Genomic DNA, 25,603 nt, shown 5'->3' with positions numbered 1-25,603 from the left:
AGTGCCATTGCACTGATGTACAATGGCACAACACATTGTGCTGATGTACTGATGTACAACAAATTAATTTTAGTGGCTTAATGAAATTAACACACACACACAGCTGACAGTGAAACTTTGCAGGGTATTCTTTTGGCCAGGTGTGTTCGATTTTCAACATTACCCTAAAGAGCAGCAATTTCTCTTTCCATTGTGGTTGAGAAGTGATATTTCATTGTCAGTAATTGCATTGTTCATGGATGTAGCCACTGTCATAGTACCACACTCACAGTAGAGGAAAAGAACACTCACTTGCAGGAAGAGAGAAAACATTCACTATCAGGACAATTCTAGACAGAAACAGGGTTCATGAGATAGGAAAAGTCACGTTACCTAAAATGAAAGGTCTGTCAAATAGGATCAGAATTCTGTACTCCACTATAGAAAACATGTACTCGTCTCTAACCAGAATTATATTGCTTTTACAGCAAAAGGCTTTCCTGCCACTCATTACCTTTATATTACTGCATCAACTCCCTTTATGACCTGACCTTTCAGGTATCTCATTACTGTAGCAGTGGCCTATTCTGCAGAAGAACAGATTTTCTTCCCATTTTGATCCTCTTACTGCCAGCAGTACATAGAAGCCTGGGTCATTATCTGGCTTTAATGACCCCCAGTCTTGTGTGTTCTGGTTTCTGGGAAACCAAAAATCTCCACTGTGGATAAAGCTCTGAGAAGATCTTTAACTGACAGATTCATCTCAAAGGTCATGTACACACTGCAGCTTAAGGCGGTCGTCAATCCTCTTCTGTTTTGTGCAGTGATAGCCTTTTACAACTGGATTTACTCCAAAAAAAAAAAAAAAAAAAAAAATCCAGAGTGAATTACAATAAATGCATGTGGTGTTTCTAAAACAAACGAGTTAATAAATAGTTAAAACTAGTCCTTGCAGTGCATAAGCCTTCAAATGGCTAACTTATATTTGTCTCTAGATATTAGGATATTAAAAAGAAAAATTACACATTTAGCAGCTCAATAACTGTGTAAGATGTGTATAAAAAAGTGTAAGTCTATTCAAACTGATGGTGACTGTAAGAACAGACTATCACTTTTTAGAATAGCAAATCACTTTTTTAGACCGTATGAATGCAACTTGATTGGCCTGGTAATAGTTAGACTGGGTGGTTTCTGCCACAGCGTTTTAGACAATCACTTTTTTTAAACTTAATTGCTGAATATACAGACTGGATGTTAAAAAAATCTGACAGGTTACGTGCAGTATGAACAGTGTTGGGGAGTAAATGTTTAAATGTAATGAAATTACGTAATTTAATTACAAAATAAATGTAACTAGAATCTGTTACAGTTACTGAGAAAAAATGTGTAATTAAATTACAGTTACTTATGAAAATGTTAACGTTTACAAATGGGGTTACATCTGATTATTTTCACTCACACACAGATTTGATTGATTTCTTTTCCAAATTGCATTGACTGCTCTAAAATATGAGACACCAATGTTTCAGGAGTTTAGGACACATAATAGGACTCATGCTTATTTGATAAATGTTTTATTTCTTATTTGGATTTATGGATATGCTATTTTTTTTTTTTTTTTTTTTTTTAAGGTTAACTGTTTTCTTCCAAAGCATTTCGATGCCAGTGTTTCCTGTCACAGCTATGCAAAGATTTGATTTCAAAAACAGTATCATAGCTATTAAACTACATCTTCATGATTTTAAATCTCTATTGTATTCTCATAACTAAGTAAAAAGGTGTTAAAAGTCTGATTTTGTGGTAGCTGTGCTTTAAAATTAAATTACTATAATCTTAATTCAACTGATGAAGGATTTTGAGAAGTATGACAGTAATCAGTGTTGATAACTACTGTAAGGTTAGGTTTAAATGTTTGAAAATGATTAACAGTTGAAAACATTCATTAGAAATTTAGAAAAGTAATCAAATGTACTTAGTTACATTACTTTAATAAAGCATTTTAAATTGGGTAACTTGTAATCGGTTACATTTCCAAAGTGTCCTTCCCAAAACGGAGTATGAATGGGCATGAGGTTTCTGATAATAGTATTATTACATACAATGTGGTAAGTTTAAATCTCTTGATGCAGACTGCAGCCCTGGTAAAGCAGACAACTGCTTTGGAAAAATCAATGCACTACATAGCAAACAGTGTCCAGCAGGGCCAGCAGCGCCCCACCCCCCTACTTCATCAAAGACAAATCTGATACAGACATGAGTGACTCTTCCTGAACCATATCACCGTCTCCTTCATCTTAATCAGGCCTGGTAGACTACAAAGCCCATTATTCATAATTCATGTAGGTCTGGTGGTTTTAATGTTATTAAGCTGCTTCAATGGGCCATGTGTGGTTTCATAAAGGACCAGCTGGTGGTGTGTCATCTGTATAGAGACAGATCTGCTCAGTTTCCATGTACATCTTGAAAACAAGGTCTGAGCTATCTGACAGACGTGCTGGACTGTGTCCTATGCCACTAAGCTTTGATTCGCTACAATAAATATAATATAGTGTTCAGCTCATCCATCATGCAACCTAAGCATTCGGGTACAACTAATGTTGAAGCATTTAAAATAAAGACATAATCCACAAGAGGTTGTGTGTTACAGTTATTTTACCACAGGTACAGTAAGAGATGTTGAAGGCAAGAGCTGTGATAGGCACAAAACAATATTATAATACTTATTCTACAGTTCTAATAATCAATCCACATGTATAAGCAGGTACACATATAGGAATCAAGGATTTTGTGAGCTTAATTTATTAAATAAGGACTGAGTCTAAGGACAAAAGGATGTAGCCTGTGATGTTGATGCATTAAATTTGACAAAGCAAATAAATAATAACAAATATAATAACAATTGTTGTGTTAAATGTAACAGACTGAAAATGATTATCCATAGTTTTATCCACACGATTATCCATAGTTTGCATGAATGTTACCGTTATGCAAAACAGCTATTTTATGCCTGGTAACAGGATAAAGGGAGTTTTTTTTTTGTCTTTTCTAGTCTCTTCATATTAATAATATGCAATAATACACAATAATAGCTTCCAATTAAAGAACAATATGAAATATGTAAAATAAATAAGCTACTAATTTAATTAGTGTACAGTTTTGCTTGCAGTATCTGCCACGTATTATCCTCATATGCATCGCTGTTCAAAGGAAGCACATTTTCATATTTCACAGCAATGTTTTTTTATTTACCCGCCTATCCCTGAGTGATGTAGTCATGTGACGCTCTGTGTGTGTGTCTATGTGTGTTGTTGTGATGGTAATCCAGTGTAGGATTGGTCATCTGTGTAAATCTACACAGGGGATAACACATAAAACTTCCTCTGTTTGACCTGACCAGTTCTCATAAAATACAGATTAAATACTGTGTATTCTAGAACATCTATTTGACAGAAACTGAGTAAGCATATTGCCCTTTTCTGATAAGAATTCCTTCCTTAGAAAGCAAAAAAATAAAGTCATTGTGCTGTTGGTCGCTAGCAGGCATTCCTATACTCTTGCTACAATATCAGCTGTATCATATAGTGGGTCACTATCTGCACTCCTGATAGTCCTTGCATCTTGCCACTCATATGTATAAAGTTGAGCCCTGCCAATGTTAAAAAAAATAACAAAATAAGATACTATCCTTCATTAAAATAAATAAATATATATATATCTCCCTTGTGTATTGTTCAAATTCACTACCCTTTCGTTATGTTCGGGATTAAAACATTGTTAGTTTTTGTGCAGCATCAGATTTTAATTTTTTCTCCCTCATTTACTGTTCGTGGCTGTTTTTGCCCCATTGACTTCCATTATAATGACATTTTTTGATTGCAAAGCCATGACACCATATAATCATGCATTCATGATTGTTGGTGGTTTTCCCTGTTGGGAAGAGGTAAAATTTGTAATTTTTACAGTTGATCACCAGGTGGCACCATTAACCCTTTAGATAGGCCTGTGCAAAAAAAAAGCTTAGTTTCTGGCTTTTATATGGAGTATAACAGCATATTATAGTGTGTGTGTGTGTATGTGTGTGTGTGTGTGAGAGAGAGAGACCTTTGCACACTTACCTTGATGCGTCTGAGAAAATCTAAATATGCACCTCAGCTCTCAGAACTACATGGAGTAAACAAAAAAAAAAGTAAGTGTATTTATGCACCTGCTGCTTTTTGATGGTGAGAAGTACGGACGGCCTATGTGTGAAATGCTTGTCTTTTCTTGATGGTAAAGCCAGTTTAAAACCTTAAAATCCTTCAGTGATACACTTTTCCATTTTTTCTGTAAAAAATCTACTCTGCATCAGATTTATGAACATAATTTATTATGAACCAAAATGCAACAACTCCAGTTTCTCATTGTGCGGCGCCCATGGAGGTTGGTCATGCTGACAATGAGGTCAATCATCTCCTCCGTAAAAAACAGATTGAACACAGAATCCACGTTCTGGACCCTTGCGATGGCATAAAGGCAGGAACACACCAAGCCAACGGTCAGCCATCGCACAGTTTTTGACCCAGACCCTGCCGACGTGAGCCAACCCCGCAGTCTGCTTTTGTCGCCACTAGTTTGTCGGTGTCGGCTTGGTGCGTTCCCGCCTTAACGCGTCACACCTCTGTTGTGGGTTTCTCCTGAGGTAGAAATCGCATTCCGGGGGGCAGAAATGGGAACGCAGTGGCACCGCGATGCGACCGCAAAGGGCACTTTCACTTTTGCGATCAAAGGAGCAGGGGCTCATCACGGTGAGTTGGCGTAAGGTCTCTCTCACACTCTCTCTCTCACACACACACACACACACACACACACACACACACACACACTACAATATGCTGTTATACTCCATATAACTCCATATAAAAGCCAGAAACTAAGCTTTTCTTTTGCACAGGCCTATCTAAAGGGTTAATGGTGATCAACAGTAAAAATGACAAATTTTACCTCTTCCCAACAGGGAAAACCACCAACAATCAGAATGCATGATTATATGGTGTCATGGCTTTGCAATCAAAAAATGTCGTTATAATGGAAGTTAATCAGGCAAAAACAGCCACGAACAGTAAATGAGGGAGAAAAAATTAAAATCTGATGCTGCACAAAAACTAACAATGCATCAAAGCCAATGTTGTTACTAATCTTTGACATGCCCAAGACTGTATAAAAGGTAAAAAAAAATATCCAGTCCACAATCACTTTTTATATTGAAAATAAGTCATTTTGTGTGTTTTTTCCCAATTAAAGAGTAAAAATCCTGGATTTTTTTTTAAACATTTAGTAGTTTTGATCAGGACTGAGGTTGATGAATAGATTTATTAAAAAAAATTTTTGAAAAAAATATTTATCTGATACATTTTTACAGCAGTTTAATTTAGTGGATGTTTTCATCCCGAACATAAGGAAAGGGTAGTAAATTTGCCCACAGTGTATTTTTGAGGTTTTGAAAATTTCCAAAGCATTTTTCCAAAATATGTATCAAAATAAGATTTGTCACCAAAAATCATTCCATTTGCTGAAACACAGAGAAAGTTGTGGCCAATTTAACACTCAAAAACACCCCATAGTGGATGAAAACATCCCCAACAACACATAAGGGATATATATATAATATATATATATACACGCACACACACGCACATACACACACACACACACACACACACACAGTGTTGTTCTTATACACCCTGGAAATCACATATTATTAGTTCTCTTTTTACGAATACTAGTTTGCATCTACCACCACAACTTGAAGGACACTGGGAGGCTGAAGGTAAAGCAGCTGTTGGGGCTGGTAGTGGTTTAATGGTGAGAACACACCAAGCCTGCTGGAGGACTTCCCCTTTCCACTGGAGTCTGAGCTAGGCTCAACATGACTGCCCCCCATGCACAGGCCTCTATTTGTGCTTTTTCTCTGGCTACAATTTTCAAATTATTCAATATACACAACTTAAAAATAAAAGATCCTCAAAAACAAACAAAAAATGTTGTATGTATGAGGCAAATACCCCAAACAGAAGCTGGCCCAGACATTTGCCCTAAATGTGATGTACAGTATTAATAGATATGTTTTAATAGATATTGACATTTGTAGTACACTGTGTTTCTCTAAATAATTGTTTTCTCTGTTCAACCAATTGTCAGATAGGGCAGTGAAAAATATCAGCACACTGCTCTTAAAGGAGTAGTGAAAATGATGCTTTTAATAGTAATGCACCTAGCCTGTTGGTAATAATCTGATTCATGTTAGATATGTCACAAAATCAAACCTGATCTATGCCATAAAAACGAAAGGGCAGATTCACTAAGAAAAGCGCCGTTTTTTGGAGTGTTTTGCTGCGCTGATTTAGTGCCCAGTTTATTGAAGGAATTATGTACAGTATCAGACAAACTGATTCCATTTTCAGTGAGAGAACGTCATGCGCACCTTGCTGCCGCTTCTCGTCGGACCTTTTTCTTTCCTTTTGCCCGTTTGTTTTGTTTTGCATCTGCTGTACCATTTCTTCCCCTCCTCAACTGGAATTATACTTGGATTATATACTGCTGAGTGCTGACTTTATTCTGTGGATTATATACGGACAACTTCTCCAACTCATCACTGGCTACTCCATCCAACCCACGCTACTCTGCTGCTGGCTACTGATCTCTGCGCTGCTCCACTGTACCTTTCTACATAGCTGACAAATGAGTCTCCACTCCCTCGTTTAGTCATCATGGACAGTACTTCTGGGTGGTCGGTTACCCCGCCATTCAAACTGACTGTTAAGGTGTTTATGCTGCGCTGATTATGCATTAACAGTGACGAGAGTGCTGTTGTATTCTTGCATATTGACAAGTTTCGTTTTCCACCGCCTCTGATGTCATCCTGTTTCTGCAGCCTGTCTGTGATCTAACCATGTATCTCATCACTCACAACATCTCAGTCCCCGCTCTACTGAGGCTATGTCCATACTAGTGCGTTTTCATTTTAACACAGTGTTTTAAAGTGAAAACGATCCTCGTCCACACTGGCGTTTCCACAGCGTTTCAGAAAAGATCTCCGTCTACACTACTCGACCGAAAACGCATGTCACATGACCATTCATGCACACTGTGCATGTGCGTACAAGTGTAAACAGAAAGTTGTTTGTTTATTCTGCAGTTGGTTACTAGTCACAGTCTGGCCGGTACAACAATGAGCATGATGGCAAGGAAAAGAAAGGATCTTTGTGTGGACCGATGATGAGGTATACAGTTTACACAATTTACACGGCCGTCAAGGCTGGTCTGTTATTGTTGTCTTCCGGTAGCGCAATGGTCATATGACCATTGGCTTGACGAATCAGGGAAGGATATACCATGATCCAGAAGACCCAATCAGGGAGGGAATGTTGGCAGCCACGCCTTTGTTTTCAAAAGTCTCCATTTTGTTCAGTCTACACTGAAATGCAACCTCGGAGTTTTCAAAATAAAACGTCTCCGTTTTTGCTGGTCAAAAACTCCTCTGCAGTTGCTCGGTTTAACTGTCGTTCTCTCACGGATAAGGCTACCATACTCTCTGCATTAGTAACATAGTCAGTAAACTAACTAACCCTCCTGCACCTGACATGAGTAACTCAGCTGAGCTCTGCGAGTCATCTCCACACTTCTTCCAAGATAAAATAAATAGTATATATAATTTCTCATATAATAAAACCTTTTCTCTGCCTTCACTCCTGGCACCTTCACTAACTTTGACCCTCCCACCCCAGCCTATATCTCAGAGCTAATCAAGACATCAAATTCATCTTTCTGTTATTTTCCTGTTCCAGTCAGGTTTTCGCATTCTCCACAGCACTGAGAAAGCACCCAGATGACACCCTGCTCTACATTCCTTCCCAACGCACTACTCCTTTCCCCACCAACTCCTTTTCGGCTTGTATTGATGAAATAAATGCATGGATGACCAGTAATTTTGTCAAACTAAACACTGACAAAACAAATCTACTTCTGGTTGGATCTCCTCAATTTACATCCCATGTCTGTGTTGACAATACTGATATTGCTGGTTTCCTAGTTCGACCTTCCACCACTGTTAAAAACCTTGGTATAATTTTCGATTCTTCCCTCTCTTTCTCTCCTCATATCTCATCACTTACCAAATCTGCCTTTTTCCACCTTCGGAATATTGCTTGTTTATGTCCGCTCTTAAATATCAATGATGTCGCCTACACTCTTGTAATTCTCTCTTTTTTTTCGACTTGCCCTTTTAACCACTATATTCAGAACTCTGCAGGCAAGGTCCTGACACATACCAAAAAAATCCTTACAAAATCCTTGCAGATTATTGGGTTACCATTTGCTTCTGTATTTAATACAAGGTACTTCTCATCACATTCAAAGATCTCTATGGTCACCATATGTTTTTTCTGATCCCTATTCTGATGATCTGGTTCGTGTTTTGTTAGGTTTCTCTATGTTATTTTTCTCTATACTCATTTCTCTACACAGTGTACATTTATGCCTGTCTATATGCCTGCTGTCATGTTTATTGGTCTTACTACTGTAAACCTTGACTTATATAAAATAAGGCGCTATGTAAAATAAACATTATTATTATTAAATCTGTGCTGCACAGAGACACAAAACCTCTTCAATGTCATTAATGTATACTGTCACTTATTTAAAGCTCTTTTCAATGCAAATACCTTAACATAGAGCTGAAAGAAGCAAGTCGTGACTGTGGAGACACTGCGATCAGATCAATATTACAAGAGAAAAACTGGTTTTAGTTCTACAATATAACATCCTGGTAAATATTTACATTAAAACACAGCAAGAGCAGCAAACTCAGGTTGACTGGATGGTCATGTATTGCATTGTTTTTGCTTTGTTAATATTCCCAAAGGCAGCTGTCCACATATTTTGCTCTTTTTTAGCTGTTAATTAACTCCCACTCTAATCAGAGCGAAAATGACGATGATCCACGGCTGACTGCTCTAAACACATTACTGAGGTCACAACAACAGCACTGAGGTGGAGGGCTACAGGGACAGATTGGTTGCCATCGCGTTTCCGCCTGTTATCGACTGTTTTGGTGGTGATCCTCTAGCTTTCCAACCCTAAGCCATGCATTGACTGTCCTTCTTTTCCCTCTTTCTGTCCTGCCAGTGCTGGTGTAGTATGATGTTTGTGACCTCTAGGTTTATACGCACATATCAATATCTGCCCACTAGGGCTGGGCCAATACATCGATTCTCAATTTGCGATTAGGGCTGGACCAGAATATTCGAATATTCATTTGGTAGGTTGGGATTCGATTTTCAATTTTGGGATTCGAATTTCGTGGGTTTTTTTTTTTTTTTTTTTTTTTTGCACATCTGGCATCCACCTCGCGAAGCGGTTCTCATTCGCGCTTGAATGTTTACAATATAAAATCCGGCGAAATACAATACTCTTTTTTTACAATTATCTTATATAACCTAGCCGTTTTTAATATGATGGACAGTTTAAGGAACCCAACTTTGTTATACTTAATAATAATAATTAATAATTCCTTACATTTATATAGCGCTTTCTGGGTACTCAAAGCGCCTTACATACGGAAGGGGGAATCTTCTCAACCACCACCAATGTGCAGCATCCACCTGGATGATGCGACGGCAGCCATATTGCGCCAGAACGCCCACCACACACCAGCTTATTGGTGGAGAGGAGACAGAGTGATGAAGCCAATCAGTGTATGGGGATGATTAGGCCAATGGGTAAATTTGGCCAGGATGTCGGGGTAACACCCCTACTCTTTTCGAAGGACATCCTGGGATTTTTAACGACCACAGAGAGTCAGGACCTCGGTTTAACGTCTCATCCGAAGGACTTAATAAATATATTTGCTTCTTAGCCTACTAATGTGTACCCTGCAACTGGAGTATTCTCTGTCTGAAGCGCACAACTGCAGGAACTCGTATTTTTGGTTAAGCTGCGCTGCTTTGTCATAGAAACAAAATATATTAGCCTTTTTACCCATTATTATCATCAGTCTAAATGAATCTACTGTAAAACATAGGAGCTTGTTAAAACTCAAATGTGAGACTTTACTGGGACGGCATGTTCTTATTTATTACCGTTCGTTCATTTATTTTTCGTTCTTCTTTTATTTAAATAGCCTACCCTTTACTGTGTCAGTAATTACTGTGCTGCTAATTTCTGATTTGGGAGTGATTTGTTTGTCAGAAGGCTACTTTATTAAAAGTATTGCTCTTAGGCAGTCGTAGCTTAATGGATAGAGAGTCGGACTTGTAACCCAAAGGTCATGGGTTCGAGTCTCAGGTCCAGCAGGGATTGTCTGTGAGGGGAGTGAATGTCCAGTGCTCTCTCCACCCTCAATACCACGACTGAGGTGAGACCCTTGAGCAAGGCACCGTACCCCCAACTGCTCCCCGGGCGCCGCAGCATTGGCTGAACCGTGTGTTCACAGTGTGTGCGCACTTGGATGGGTTAAATGCAGAGCACAAATTCCGAGTATGGGTCACCATACTTGGCCGCGTTACAGCAATAACGTTAGCTCACTTAGCTTGAGTTATTGTTACCAGACAGACTTCTCAGAGGCGATTGACATTTCACAACTGGCGCTTTATTCCCAATGAAACTCGTGTAACTGTCCTTCGCAAATGTTATGCCGTCCACAGCATTGCTTAATAAAGAAAATAACTTTAAATAGCGACAGAAATAACCCGCATACATGTGGGGCTCGAGTCGTTCGACAGAGTTCAACCGGGAGCGCGCAGCTCTTAAAAGGGCCACACTATATTTCTACTCGTTACACATGCCTTTATTAGAGAGAAGAATATCTTCAGCCCCCTCCCTTCGAATATTCGGTGCTGATTACTACCGAGCTTCGAAGCTCAAAAAACAGTATTCGGACCAGCCCTATTTGCGCTACAAAGAATCTGGAGCAATTCTGATATTTTTCCGATGTATCGCGATTCTCTCTCGAATCAATTCTGAGCTTAGTGTTTAACAGCAGATGGCACTACGTGCTTTAGAGACATGCATACTCTGCTTGCTTCCAGTTCCTTTACACACACCACTTAAACCTAAAATAATCATTCATGAAGTTCGAAAAGGTTGAAGCGAATTACAAGGGCCCAGGTAAAAAAAAAAAAAAAGTACACTTCCATAATGTACAAACACTAATTATGTACTAATTCTGTAGATAATCTTAAGAACATCTAAGTGTACTCAACTGTGCTATTTTGAGACACCACGAATATGAACTAAAATGTGCTTTTAACATAATATCTCTGTATTAAAAAATGTATTTAGTTACCACTTGTAGTACACTATGGGTTCAAGTATACTACTAGTAACTAAATAAATTTTTTTAATACAGAGATAGTATGTTAAAAGCCCATTTTACTTTATATTGCATGGTGTCTCAAAATAGCACAGTTGAGTACACTTAGATGTTCTTAAGATTATCTTAAGAAGTGCTAAAGAAGAATTTTTAGCATATTAAGTACAAAATTAGTGCGTGAAAATAGAGCACTTTAAGTACATTATGGAAGTGTACTTTTTTTTTTTTTTACCTGGGGGTGTTCGCAGTGGGCTGTTTACATTAATCTCGCGTCATAAAAGCATTCTGAGCCGAGGTGCAAGTATATTTAACCACTTACATGACTCAGCCGAACACACGATCACTGTCCAGCACTCTTCTTCATGAGTATTTGAGTGTGCGTTTAAAAACTAGCCTAGAGCGGCATCTGCTGTTAAAACTAAGCTCAGAATCAATTCGAGAGAGAAAATATCAGAATCGATCCAGAATCGTTGTATCGCCAATCGTGAATCGATGTATTGTCCCAGCCGTGCATCAGGGTCAGATAGACCTATCTTGTTAACTCCTTTCTTCAAAGCAAAACCACCTGTGATTCCACACTGTTTCCCTTAACCACTTATATAACACACTAAGAGCAGAAAGAACCCATTCACCATCAGACCCACAAACACATATGCAGTTAAGTCCCATTACTTCGCAGTGTGTGTAGTATAAAAACCCTGAACATTATTACATAATCAGCACAGCTGGTGCTTGTTTCATTTGAGATTTAAGCAAGAGAGGAGAGCAAATCTACTGTATTATTTCCCAAAGATTCGGCCACAATACCTGCGAAAAACTGAGGGAGCACTTGCAAATTATTTAAACCTTTAATTTGCTTCCTCTTTTTTCAGACCATAAAAGGTCAAGAGTTTCAGCAACACAACAACTTTACCTTGTCCAACAGAAACGAAAGGGGAAAATCGTTTGTGGGACAACCACTAACAACAGAACACAGAACAGGTCGTAAACCTTATCTGTAGATGTCGCAACCAATATACAACACAAAAGCATGTTTCATAACAAAAAAATTAAAGATTTATAACTTTCTTACATACCATTATTTAACTCAATTTAAAGTTTCATTATGTTGAAATTAACTTAGTTTTACATACTGTTACTAAACATTTTCAGTCTCTATTCAAGGGAACAAGAAGTCCAGTGTAACACAATACGGTCAACCAACATGATACAGCAATCAGGAAAAGAGCAAAGTGTCTGCTAGGAACAATCACATAAACACACACACTTTTATTGCCCAACATGGCCCTTTTCCTACATGACAAATAGGCCAGTAAAGCATAACGCACTGCAACCCCAGTAAAATAATTAAGAGCACTTAGTGCACACACAAATGCTTTCTAAGTAACAAAGCATGTGGTGCCATACACTCCTAGCCATCACAAACATTGTCAGACGTGGCGTTCTGTACAAAAACACATGGTTGATGTCACCGGGTATGCACTGTAAGACCAGGCCTATGCCCTAATGAGAAGGATGACGTTGATAATGTGCAAGGAGATTCTGGCATCTGACACTATAGTAATTTAATTTACAGTCATGATAAACTGACCCTGATGACAGGAGAGCCATGTTGTTTGGTTTGAACTATAATAAGTCATCAGTTTCTCATAAAAAGCAGGGGTTTTCAGTCTTTTAGATGACACTGGAACCCCCAATATGATCATCCTCATGTGAGGGACACCAATCCTAAAATTTAAAAGGCATCTATCTTTTATAAACACCCAATTTATACACTGAAAAAAACAATATTAATGCACTGTTAAATGTATTATTTATTATTTATTTATTTATTTCTTGTTTTTATTTTAATCTAATTTCTATTTATATCAAATTATTTATGTATTTATTTTAATCTAATGTATTTACCTATTTTAATCTTATTGTTTATTTTTTTTTTTTTTTTTTACCTGTTTTACAGTTTTTCTCTAGACTCCCTTGTGGACTTGTGGACCTCTGGACCACAGTTTAAAAACCTGTCATACACTACCACACTACCTGTCAAAACGAACAACAATGTGAAATTTGGTGTACCATGTCAAGTTTAAAGAAGAAATGTCTGTATATTAGTGTTTAATTTTATTAGTTTGGCAGGAAGGTTACAAGAGTGTGTGGTTTCAGCTTGTGCTAGTAGTAATCCAGATCATCCTGTAGTGTCAAAGAGAATCTAGGTTCTTCAGAAAACGACAGCATTCAACAAGTTGCAACTGACACAACCATGACTGTAAAGATAATTGCCGCTGGTCAATATTAGGGCCATCAATGAAGACAGGTGGGAGTTGGAGTTTGAAATCAAGCACAATGGTCAGATTTTTATTGCATTTACATTGCTCTACGTGTTTACTGTGAGAGGTATTTACCTGTATGACACCTGTTTCCGGATGGTGAGGTGTAAGAACTCGCTGTTCTCTGCCTGGATTTCAGGACTGAGCGCTCCTCCTCTCCCCACTGCCAGTCGTTCAGTCCCATTCCCCGAGCACTCATGCTGTTTTAAAGTTGTGCCGCTGTGTCCGGTTTCAGAAAGGAACACGTCCTCCTCCTCCACCACGTCTTCCAAGGTCGGCGGTATCACGACCGTGGTCGGTGAGTCTGCGGAGCTGTGCGCAGCGCGAGACGAACCGTCAACGGTCGCGTCCGATGCTTCTGCCATTTATTAAACTAACTTAATCACGGAGGAAAGTGTCACACTAAGAGGTACAGCCAAAGTTAAGAGGATATATGTGTCGCACGAGTGAAATAGCAGCGGAATTGTTATTTCGGGGAAGTTTGTGATAGATTTGACCATCACCTTCCCTTACTGTTGAATCTGCTTTCGGCCGTGCAGACGACGACCACCTCGAAACACACAGCTGACTGTGTCACGAAGCCCCGCCCACCTACGCTACCGATTCAGGATCAGCCAATCATATGGGAGAGTGCCCGTAAGCCCTGCCTAACCTAACCACAGCTGCAGGATCAACCAATCATAAGAAAGAACTTTCTCTAGCCGTGTCTCTCTCTCTCTCTCACACACACACATTCACACACACTAATCCTAAACAACAGGCTCAGACTGGCACAGAATCGCAGCACTTTAAAAACAAACCTCATGAAAGATCAAATTCCCTTTACTATCAAATCCCTTTGATCATTGCAACAATATTGTGTGAGAAACCAAGTTTGTCAACGTTACAGGTCATACTGACACTGGGGAGGCCTAATAAAGGGTCAGTTGTCAATGTTTGAGCCTGTTTGTGTGAGGAAGGAAGTGTGCCTTTGTAAATAGAGCATTGTTTTCAATTTGAATAGTATGCATGTGTGTGTGTGTGTGTGTGTGTGTGTGTGTGTGTGTGTGTGTGTGTGAGAACGTCTTTTATATAAAACTCAATTCAGTACACTGAAGCAAAAACTGAGGTAGTTTTGTTTTCACTGGCATTTATGTCCAAATGTTAGTTGTTGTAATGTTATTGAGTAATGTAAGGTCAGATTTACAGCCATCATCAGGCACCACACTTCACAGATCACTGGCTACAGTGGAAGCTAATATTCCACCAATGACATAACAGCTTGTATGGAAATAAATCACATTCATCTGAACCCATGAAAGGTGACACAGTAATCAGAATGTGGTCATCCTGAATAAAATTTCAAATTACACACTCACACATATTCTCATCTATCAAATCCCATTGTCCCTGGCTGCTGCAGTGACACTTCTGGGTATGTAAATATTAAAGCACAGCTCTTTTTGTCTAACTCCACTGGCTGCCAGCAGCTCACATCAGGTTCAAAGCAAAGACAACCAACCTCCTTCCTCAACTCACTTCTGCAATTTTTTATGTTCCCTCCAAAATCTGTAGTCAGTGCAAGCATTGAAAAAAATGGAGAAAATGGGATGAAATCATTTATTTGTTTTCTAACCATGAAAGGGTCCAAATAATTATATTTTTATATTTGTTAAATTTCTTTGGAAAGTTCAATTTTTTGTAATAGAGGAAAATCATTTTTATTAATTCTTTTAATAGGAACACTTTTGAAACGAAACAGAGGGTTTCTAAATTAGCTCATCACACAAGGTCCCAGTTGCTTCTTAGAGATTCAACCTAATTAATTGTTTGAACAAAAATACAATAATGTAATGATCCATAGTAGTCAACTGGCTTTGGTCCTTTACTTACAGTGCAGTCCTGTAGATGTCTTTTTGAAAATGAGTTTACACCTGCAGTTACCTCAATTAACAGCATAGCTAAAGTTCATGTTAAATCCAGACTGTTGCTGAGACAGTTCCATATTTTTTTTTTTTTTTTTTTTTTTTTAAATAGCCCCCACACAGACGTACATACCATGAATTTCAGTAAATTTCTCAACTGAGTATTTATTGTCAGATTCTATGGAGTTTAAAGTTATTACAGCTTTCAAGAAATAAATAGAGCAATATATCGATAACAAGTGCACACAAGTGCACACACACACGCTATGGATATTTATGTGGGAGGAAAACAGTCTATGTTCTTTTCCTCCTCCTCCTCTCCCCATTTCTTTATCCTCCATCTCTCTTTCACTCTCACTCTCTCTCCCTGGGTTTTATTTCTCTGTCGGTCTAAAGCACAACCTCTATGAGAACTGTTTAGATGTTCTTATAACCAAATTAGGGTTCTTCGTCTTGTAACAAGAGCAGAATTATGATTTTTAGGTGCTAAATAAAACCATGGTTCCATGAAGAACCATGCTTTGAAAGTGCTATATAGGACCTTAATGGTGTTATAAATAACCTCTTCATCAATAGTTTATTTTCATTAATATTAGGGATGGACTTTAACCAGCATCAGTTTAAATGTTCATTTTCTGCCTTTTTGCCATTTATAATGATATTAAAAATATTCAAAGGAAGCAAAATTGGTGAGAGAAGGCAGACGGGATCCAGAAAATCCTACAAGCCTGGACTCGAACCTAGGATTCTTTGTACGCAACTGCATCAGAGGTTAGCATACTGTCCACAAAGCCATCGTGAAGTGCCATGCTGAGCCAGTTTGGAACAGAATTCGACTGCAAATATACAGCTGTCGAAATCCGTTCCCACCCCCCCAAAACTGATGCAGTGACTTAAAAGATGCTTATTCTATCGTGTGTGTGGATGGAGTTCAATCAGCATCAGTTTAAATGTTCAATTTTTGAGTTTTGAGTGTTAAGAGTTTACTTGCTCATCTTCAACACACAATTTCAAGTGTTTTTAAATATTGTGGAAAAACTATGTCTTTTAGACCTCAGCGTTTTACAAGCCATAGACCTCTATTTAGTACACAGTTATCAATTGACTCTTCTTTCTACTAATGTTCATTCCTACATGCATTTTAAACTTGATTTACCAGTTTGAACTGAAATTTGTTCAGTCTTGTTATCATGTTATCCACTTACACAGTACTGTTTAGGTGAGCAACAACATGTTAGTGATATTGTGTGTGTAATTCACTGATATATGCCTAGTTTGTTTTTTATGCCATTCCAGAAATTCACTGATATTTTGAAAGAAATTGCTTTTCAAATATATCAAAACTATAAAATCAACCTATATTTAAGAATAAAATAAATTAAAATCTATCAAACAGCAAGACTGTTTAATTTAATAGCACAATAATAAGTCTGGTCATATTGTCTTAACAGCCCAATGAAACAAGAAAAACAGACAAAATATTGCGCTATTGTTTGGTAAACAGTGCTGACACCTGGTGGTCATAATATGAAAATACAATGAAAGTTTGAGACAACCGGTATTGATTTTGCAGGCCCTAAAATCACTTCACACCCACCAACCTTTTTTAAGTTAAATAATAATAATGTTCTAAATTATGCATAAAGAGGGTATAACACAGAAATAACACAGGAGACAATAGATTGCATCTGCAAAAATTTTGTATTTTGCTTCATTCTAACTCTACTTTAGATCAGACAGGAAAAGCAAGAGGTTCAGAGCATAGATACATACACAGATACTAATAAACCCAAACCGCATAGTGATTACCAAAATGCATCGGAAATATAAAAATACGTCCTCCATATTTACAACCAACATTTATCATCAGTCATATGTACAAAGGGCAAAAAGGGCAGAGATACAGATGATCCAAGCAACAATTACATTTAAAAGCACAAACTCCATCGTCATACTGGACATTAGATTCAATTCCAGAATGCTCAGATATTCTGGAGTTCCAGGTTCGAGACTAATGGTCTGTGGACAGTATGTGCAATGAAGTCATAAAGTTTACTGTCTTAGAAACATTCAAATCAACACTTAATGTTTTTCCAGTTCAATATTATTATTACATATCGATGGGTGAAATGAATGAAACAGAGGCCATGATGAAAACCGCTCTGTCACTAAACTTGTAAGAAATGAAAGCTCTTTGAAACTACGGTGAATTCAGTTTTACGCTGTTAATAAGATGTTATTTACAGTACTGTTCTTCCATGTCATCAACAGCCAACCCAGTTTTTCTTTGTGTTATGGCACATATACCACAGAGTAATTTGATAGATTCTTTTGTGACAACCACTTTCATTACTATAATTTAATCAGAGGCAACTTAAGCAATAAAATATCATGTCTATCAGTGGTTATCTCTAGCTGTACAATAAAAACAATATTGTGGCTGAAGCAACAGAGGACATGAAAATGATTTAACAAAAGTACTGAAAAACAAAAAGAAAAGATCTTATGATTAACAAATTGTTTCTAAGCACTGACATCTATAACATAAAAAACTGACTTTTGGAAAGCATATTTACACAACTGCACTATCAACTCCCAGATATTTGTGGTAAATTTTACAGTGGTCAAACAGTTTGCTCAGGTACAGAATACAGAAAGTCTAGACTAACATTAAAAAGAAGTATTCCATTATCAGAAAAACCTGTTTTAAATATATTTGATTTCACCTTGTATACATTATAGCCAATGTTTTTTAATGGATTCATGTGGATTGTGCAGAATTCTTCAGAGATTGAACATGGTTAAACACACACAGGATTTGATCGGCCCTGTTCATTTTTCTCTATATATACAAAACTTTCTTTACACAGAAATAAAGATAACAGAAAAAAACTGTTTAACAGTTATGACAACAAGATCATGTAAACTTTACATCATCTTTCATTTAAAAAACACAATAACTTTCATAATTTTTTTGTGCATAAAATAAATATGCTCTTTTTTGGATGCTGCCAATACTAGAATATATTATGGATAAAATTTTAAATTCAGTACAAAAGCCTCTGCCTTTTAAAAGTAGAAAACAAAAATAAAATAGAACGCATCAATAAAAGTAAGTAAAAAGAGGTTTAAGAGGGAAATATACGGTTAGGAGCATCTTAAATATGACTACATGAAAAAGAATGAGAAGGCACTTAAATCAATTAGTTTTCCTAGTGCAAAACAAGTGCAATCCAGCTTAAACTTATTAGGAAAAAAAGCCAAGATGGCAGAGGAAGAAAATCCTGTCAAAGCAAGCTTTGTAAAACCGCAAAGTACGTCAGGCACCTGTGATTACACCTGCTGGAAAACATTCAGAGATTAAAAAAAGAGTCATAAAAAAAAAAAAGAAGTTCTTTGGGGTTTAAGTAAGGATATGTAGTAAATGGACAGTCTCATGGCATTTTAGGAAAATCAAAACAAACACTCATGAACTTTCCCTCCCACACCCTGTGTGTGAAGTGTTTAGTGAATTTAGAGCTGCAGGCTCACATCCATCTAAAACAGAGCAGCATGTACAACCGCCCACATCCTCTCTTCTCTCTCTTAGTCCTTAAACTCAGTGCTTGTTGGTAAAGGGGAGTTTCAGTGTATGGATGGACACATTTCTCTTCTCACAGTTCTAGGGATGAATGTCATTTGAATGCATGTCAGGCGGGTTGGATGGTGGTCATGAGGCTTGTTGGTTTTTTTTAGGGCAGGTCAGGAGACTCAGGATCTGTAACGGTAAGGGTCGAGGGCCGAGTAGTCCAGGATCATTAGATTTCAGTGGAGGCCTGGGTGACAGAGGCAGCTCCACACAGAGGGGTTAGAAATATTCAGCTCCTCCCTCAGGATCCCGCTTTCTGAGAAGGAAAGGGACAATTACTAATTATTCATAGGGATGTTTGGGGTCAGTAAGATTTTATGCTTAGCAAGACTGCATTTATTTTATCAAACATACAGCAAAACCAGAAATATTATGAAATATCATTACAATTTAAAATAGCTGTTTTCTATTTGAATATATTTTAAAATGTAATTTATTCCTGTCATGGAAACAATGTTGAAAACAGTTGTGCTGCTTAATATTTTTATGGAAACTAATTTTTTTTTTTTTTTTTTTTTGAATTTGATTTTTTGATGAATAGAAAGTTAAATAAATAGAAAAGCAAAGAATTTTTGTAACCATATTAGTTTATAAAATTTAATATGTCCTTGCTGAACAAATGTATTTATTTCTTTCAAATAAAAAAAAAAAAAATCTTATTGACCCCAAATTTTAAACAATAGTTATCTAACAATCAAAGTGTATTAAGTTAAAAACACTAATAATTTAATATCACTACTGAATGTAATCTTTAGCAAACCTCAAAATGAATATCCAATATCTAGCTTCCGCCAGACCGCCTTCCGTATTAAACTTACGGGAAAAAAAACGGAACGGCCGTCGCGTCTGTTGAGTTTTTTCCGTAAGTTGAATAGTGAAGGTTTAGGACGTAGTGTAAGCGTTTTGAACTGCGAGAGTTTTACACTTTCTTTGTAAGTTGAATACTGATGGCGGAAGCTAGATATTTTACTTCATAACTTGTTAAATATGGATATTTTTTTACACAAATGCATCGCTTTGCTTCAGAAGGCCTTTATTAAACCCCCAGAGCCGTGTGAAGTACGCGTTTATGATGGATAGATGTGGATAGAGGCACTTTCTTCAGCTTCATACTCGTGACCCCTGTTCACTGCCATTATAAAGCTCGGATGCGTCAGGATATTTAGTAATATATCTCCAATTGTGTTCATCAGAAAGAAGAAAGTCATATACACCTAGGATGGCTTGAGGGGGAGTAAAGCTTGGGGTAATTTTCATTTGAAAGTGAACTAATCCTTTAAGTCTTTAGTGTTTAATTTTTAATTTATGTAACCTAAATAGTGTGGTATTTTAATATTTTTTAATATTTATCAGTTATCGGCCATAAATAACTATAATAAATAATTTTATAAATAGTAAACTATTTTAATGTCAGCGCATCCTTAATAATTAAGATGCCACAAACTAAACCTGTATTAAAAGTACCGTCAGTGTGTGTCTCACCTCGAGTGGTAGTGTGGTTCAGTGGGACGGAGTGGGGCCGCGGATGTGTTGCTGTAGCTTGCAGGCTCTGGTTGAGCCTGGCTCAAGTACCTGCTCACGAGAGCAGAATGATCCTGCTCGTGGCTGTCCTTCAGGTCCTGTACGTGTCGCGGCACCCCCTCCATCCTCTCCACACTCAGCACGCCCCTGTGGCCGTCCTCCACTGGGCCACCCTCGTCATAGAAGAGCAGGCTGCGGGAGCGGACTACACACACACACACACAGAGAGAGAACAGAGTTACTTATGTCACATGACTTGCTTACTTTGATTCTCATGAGATATGTAGAGTGAAGAGAAGCGTGTTTTGGACTCGAAGAGCGTGTTTAAGAGAAAAAGAAAGAGCAAGATTTTGAGTGTGCTACTCTTTTAGGCGAACCAATACACATTAAGGCTTCCATGATTTTTGGTTACTACAGCAACCCGGCGCCATCATCCATGGGCCGAGTCTGTAGGGCCCTTGTGAAAATGGATGAGGCATTTGAAGCTTTTTTCAAGCACAGCTTTGATAGAGCCGAAAGAGATGCGGCTCGGCGTGTGTCGTAAAGTTGAAAGAGGATTGTAAAATCTGCTCAAAGGGAAGTAATGATTTCAATCTAAAACTCTCTGGGATGTCTGACAGTAATTTGGGGGTGAGAATGGGCACTGTCGGCCCAGGAGCTCCGCTAATAACCTTTATAAGAGAGACGGCCTCACACCCTTTCAGTCTCTTGTGGGGGGAACGAAATAAGTGCTGTCAAAGACACACAGCTATTATCTGCCTGGATAATTGAATGTGTCTGAAAGCCGGACGACCTACAAATAAACGCTTCTTTGCGCATACGCAGAGAAATGTAATCATATCATGCAAAGTACACAATGAAAGTTGATGATTTCGACTCATATATTAGGGGCAGGGATGAAACATACCCTGGCTGGTGGTGTAGAGGTCACCTGAGGGCAGCGGTGCGGACTTCACCGTGTGTGAGGATGATGAGGATAAGGAGGAAGAGTAGAGGGAGAGCTCGGGCAGGCAGGGAGCCAACGAGCCCAGCACCAACACAAAACACAGCGCCACCACCTGGCCAGGAGGAGGAACCACACACACGGTGAGCACACCGCCCCACTGTAATCTACTTGCACTACAACTGTCAGAGCAGTGCTGACCTGCCTTTACATGCATAGGATCAAAGGACTAAACTAAATAGACAAGCCCCCGGTTTCACAGACAAGGCTTAAGGCTAGTCCCAGACTAAAATGCATGTTTGAGCTGTTTTAAATGAAAGCAACTTGCAATGACATATATTAAAATATGTCAGTGCCATTGTTTTGTCTCAAGATGCACACCAGTAATGTTTTTTAAAGTCACGTTTCTAAAATATCCTTAAATGTTTTAATTGAACTAAGGCCTAATCCTAGCTTAATATAAGCCCTGTCTGTGAAACCAGGCCTAGATGTTTCATTAAGACTCTGGTTTGTTTGAAAGAAACACAAAGAAAATGTGTGTGTGAATGCGAGTGTGTTGGAATAAATGCGTGTGTCTGTATAGTATATGTGTGTGTATATACCATGAGGCAGGTTCCGGTCTGCGTGGAGGCGATCTTGCAGGATCGAGGCACTTTCCCGCTCACTAGAGCCTGCAGTCTTTGTAGCTGTTGGAGTAGAGACCTACGGATGACACAGAAACACATCACAAAAGAAAAATGATTAGTAAAGTCTTCAGTTCAGGATGTAGGCAGCGTATTTGTTCGCAGGCTGTGTGTGTTCCTCTCTGTGCCATTTTGTAACAGCAGGATCTTCGTATTCTTAAGCTCAGAGAGCATGTGAGGATAATATAGTTCTTACTCGCCACAGTGTTACATAAACTGAACTCCCCTTCACACCACTCACACAGTCTCTCCCACACAAAACGCACTTCACCTCCTCATCAACGCTGCTGTAAGCGTGCAGTGGCTGTTAATTGATTTCCCCTTCAATTACTTCCTTCTTCAGAGGCCAATCAAACATTCTCTTACACACTCTCTGATGTGACCCAAAACACGCAGAGTTACAATACTTATAGCCCCAGGACCTGGGTGTATGATATAATAGCATACTACCCATACTATTTTTGCAGTATGCGCACCACAGGCACACTTTCTATCTGCATGGAATACCTGGATGACCTAGTACATTTACAGGATGTTCAGGACACAAGTAGAGCACACTACGTGAGATAACACCTTCTATTTTCAGTGTTATGTATGAACCAGAATTTAAATCAGCCCTATACTTCTTAATAATTGACTGGTTATATGATCACAATTTTACACAAAATTACATTAAAATGTACAATAACTGTATTTTAGATAACTGAACTGAATTAAACAAGCAATGTAGTGAGGTATAGTTGATATGTAGCTCTAGCACTAATAACGCCAAGGTCATGAGTTCGATTCACAAGGAATGCATGAACTGATAAAATCTATACATTCACTGCAATGTAAATTACTTTAGATAAAAGCGTCTGTCAAGTGCATAATTGTAAATGTAAAACAATGTAATTTACTACTGTTTGAATTGTTTATTGCATATTGTATGCCACATAATATAATGTTATATAGCTGGCAGTATTTAGTATATTCAAAAACTAAATTCTCTTCTGTTCTTAATTGTTTTTATTACAGTTCTTCTTAGTTTATTCTCTTATGTTTTGTCATTGTCATTTTCTTTTAATTATTTATTTTATATTGTTTTTACAGTTTAAATAAAGCATATATATATATATATATATATATATATATATATATATACACACACACACACACACATATCACACAGCCTCTGTCTCTCTCTCTCTCTCTCTCTCTATATATATATGAACATGTGTAATCTCAGCAGCAGACTTTCTCAGAAGAAATTATTCTGTTAATACAAAAGGACATTGAGCTCCCTCTAGTGGAATAAGAAGCAACATCACATGATGGAGAGCTCCTCCAACACCAGAGAGAGCTATTGCAACATGTTTGAAAACAATAAAAAAAAAAAAAAAAAAAGAGGCTATTTTAGTGTTTCATCATTTAGCAGACTCTTTTATCCAAAACAACATACAGTACACTTATAACGGAGACACTTCCTCTGAACAAATGAAGTTTAGAGCTTTTTCACCTGGCTGCATCACCCCAAAACAAAGCAACTCATATTAGTTTTCACAAAAACATACACATACAGAATCAGTCATAATGAATACTGTAGAATAGTCTAGCTCTACAGTATGTTTTCAGTGGTGAGAGGGGCTCAGACCGCCCTACTAACCTAGCAATAATCATCTCAATTTGATCATATAAACAGTGGTTTTCTTCAGATTAATATACAACCCACCCACTAACACACAAACACAAACTCCCCCCGCTGTCTCTTTGAATTCTCTTTGATAAGTCAGAAGGCTCTATCCTAATAAGAATCGGCAGAGAGCCAACACACACAGTCTCTTTATCCTGTAATGAGGGGCAGGCAGGCACCGTGCTGCGTGCTACTTTAAGTGTGTTGTTAATAAGGGGCCTGAGCCAATCCTCTATAAAAAGCACTACTATACATTTACATATATACACCATTCAAAAGTCTGGGGTCAGTAAGATTTTTTCAATTGTTTTTGATAGAAGTCTCTTATGCTCTCCAAGGCTGCATTTATTTTCTAAGAGAAAACAGCTAAAAATCCTACAACATGTGAGTCTATACTATGGTACTGAATGATTACTGTATTCATATACCATGGTATTGACATGATACTCTAATGTATTTCAAAACATGTTAAACAAACCATGATACTTTCTTGCATGTTTTCATTAAAGGGTTAGTTCACACAAAAATTACAATTGTAAACATTAGCAAACCTGTATGGTTTACTTTCTTGTATAGTACACAAAAGAAGATATTTTGAAGAATGAGTTTTTGTTCATACAGTGAAAGTCAACAAGCTCCAATAATCACTGAACCCCATTGGCTTTAATTATACAGACCGAAGAAAAAATCCCCCGAAACATTCTTCAAAATAACTTCTTTTATGTTCCACAGAAGAAAGAAAGTCATGCAGGTTTGGAAGAACATTAGGGTGAGTAAATGATGAGAGAATTTTGAATTTTCGTTTTGCAGGAACTACCTATTTAAGAGCTGTTGTCTTCAATAAGGTTTTACAGTTAATCCACAAAAAAGCTGACTTTGATAACACCCAATCCCCCATGGTGCTTTCTGTCTCTCTAAACAGTAGGAACAGACAGCACCCTGTCGACAGTGCCTATGTTCTAACTAGGCCACCCAGGAGAGAATGAAAAGGTGCTGCTCTATATGATCGGAAGGGGAGGTTAAGAACTGCGTGCATCTGGACTGACTTAACAACACCTGCTGACTGCAAAGAAGCTGCTGAGTACACTTACCGCAAATACGGTTACAATTAAATTGATAAAAATCCACCTATAAAGAATTCACTGTGATTAAACACAAGCAGACATATGGAATCTCACCTGTTGGCATTCTCAAGCGTCTCAACTTTTTTCCAAAGTTCATTGTTCTCTGAAGTGTAGTTCTCCACTCTGAGGAGGAGAGAAAGTGTTATTGCACACGGTCACAATGACAGATTGACACACACACAAATAAATTGTTTCCATATGTTTGACCATACATAATCCTGTCAGCATGACTGACGGGAACACGATGGAAAAAACAGTGTATGTGTCCACTGTGAGTCCAGTCTCTCCAGCACATTATCCAAACCCTGAGAGCCTAATAGCAGCACAAAAGGGAAAATGACTCATGCAAACGTACACACACCCCAATGAGTGCATGGACTGTAGCCATTGGCCGCATTCACACAACAAAAGCCATAAAACAGCAACCAAGAAATAGAGTATTTTGCAGGGAGAGGGTGTGCTAGGGTGAGAGAGAAGA

At 38.0% G+C, this 25,603-nt stretch overlaps 2 protein-coding genes across 4 annotated transcripts in view; both read right to left on the bottom strand.

The window, feature by feature from the left end:
* Positions 1-14,208, bottom strand: part of dgkza (diacylglycerol kinase, zeta a) — a 110,935-nt gene extending 96,727 nt beyond the window's left edge. The window contains exon 1 of one of the 2 annotated variants that reach the window (XM_051898554.1): positions 13,726-14,208. In XM_051898554.1, the coding sequence (XP_051754514.1) occupies positions 13,726-14,015 (290 nt within the window). In that variant the 5' untranslated portion in view covers positions 14,016-14,208. The remainder of the gene's footprint in view (positions 1-13,725) is intronic. The other variant, XM_051898556.1, reaches the window with a different exon arrangement.
* Positions 14,209-17,236: 3,028 nt separating this feature from the next.
* The window catches only part of creb3l1 (cAMP responsive element binding protein 3-like 1), a 34,803-nt gene continuing 26,436 nt past the window's right edge, over positions 17,237-25,603 (bottom strand). Inside the window, exons 8-12 of one of the 2 annotated variants that reach the window (XM_051901025.1) lie at positions 25,180-25,248; positions 22,249-22,348; positions 21,611-21,761; positions 20,665-20,908; positions 17,237-19,438 (exon numbers count right to left, since the gene is read on the bottom strand). In XM_051901025.1, the coding sequence (XP_051756985.1) occupies positions 19,402-19,438; positions 20,665-20,908; positions 21,611-21,761; positions 22,249-22,348; positions 25,180-25,248 (601 nt within the window). In that variant the 3' untranslated portion in view covers positions 17,237-19,401. Of the gene's footprint in view, positions 19,439-20,660; positions 20,909-21,610; positions 21,762-22,248; positions 22,349-25,179; positions 25,249-25,603 lie in introns of those variants that run through there. The other variant, XM_051901026.1, reaches the window with a different exon arrangement.

The sequence above is a fragment of the Ctenopharyngodon idella genome, chromosome 7 (assembly GCF_019924925.1).
Source record: "Ctenopharyngodon idella isolate HZGC_01 chromosome 7, HZGC01, whole genome shotgun sequence".
Lineage (NCBI taxonomy): Eukaryota > Metazoa > Chordata > Actinopteri > Cypriniformes > Xenocyprididae > Ctenopharyngodon > Ctenopharyngodon idella.
Note: the sequence above shows the minus strand (reverse complement) of the source record. Positions and strands in the feature narration are given on the sequence as shown.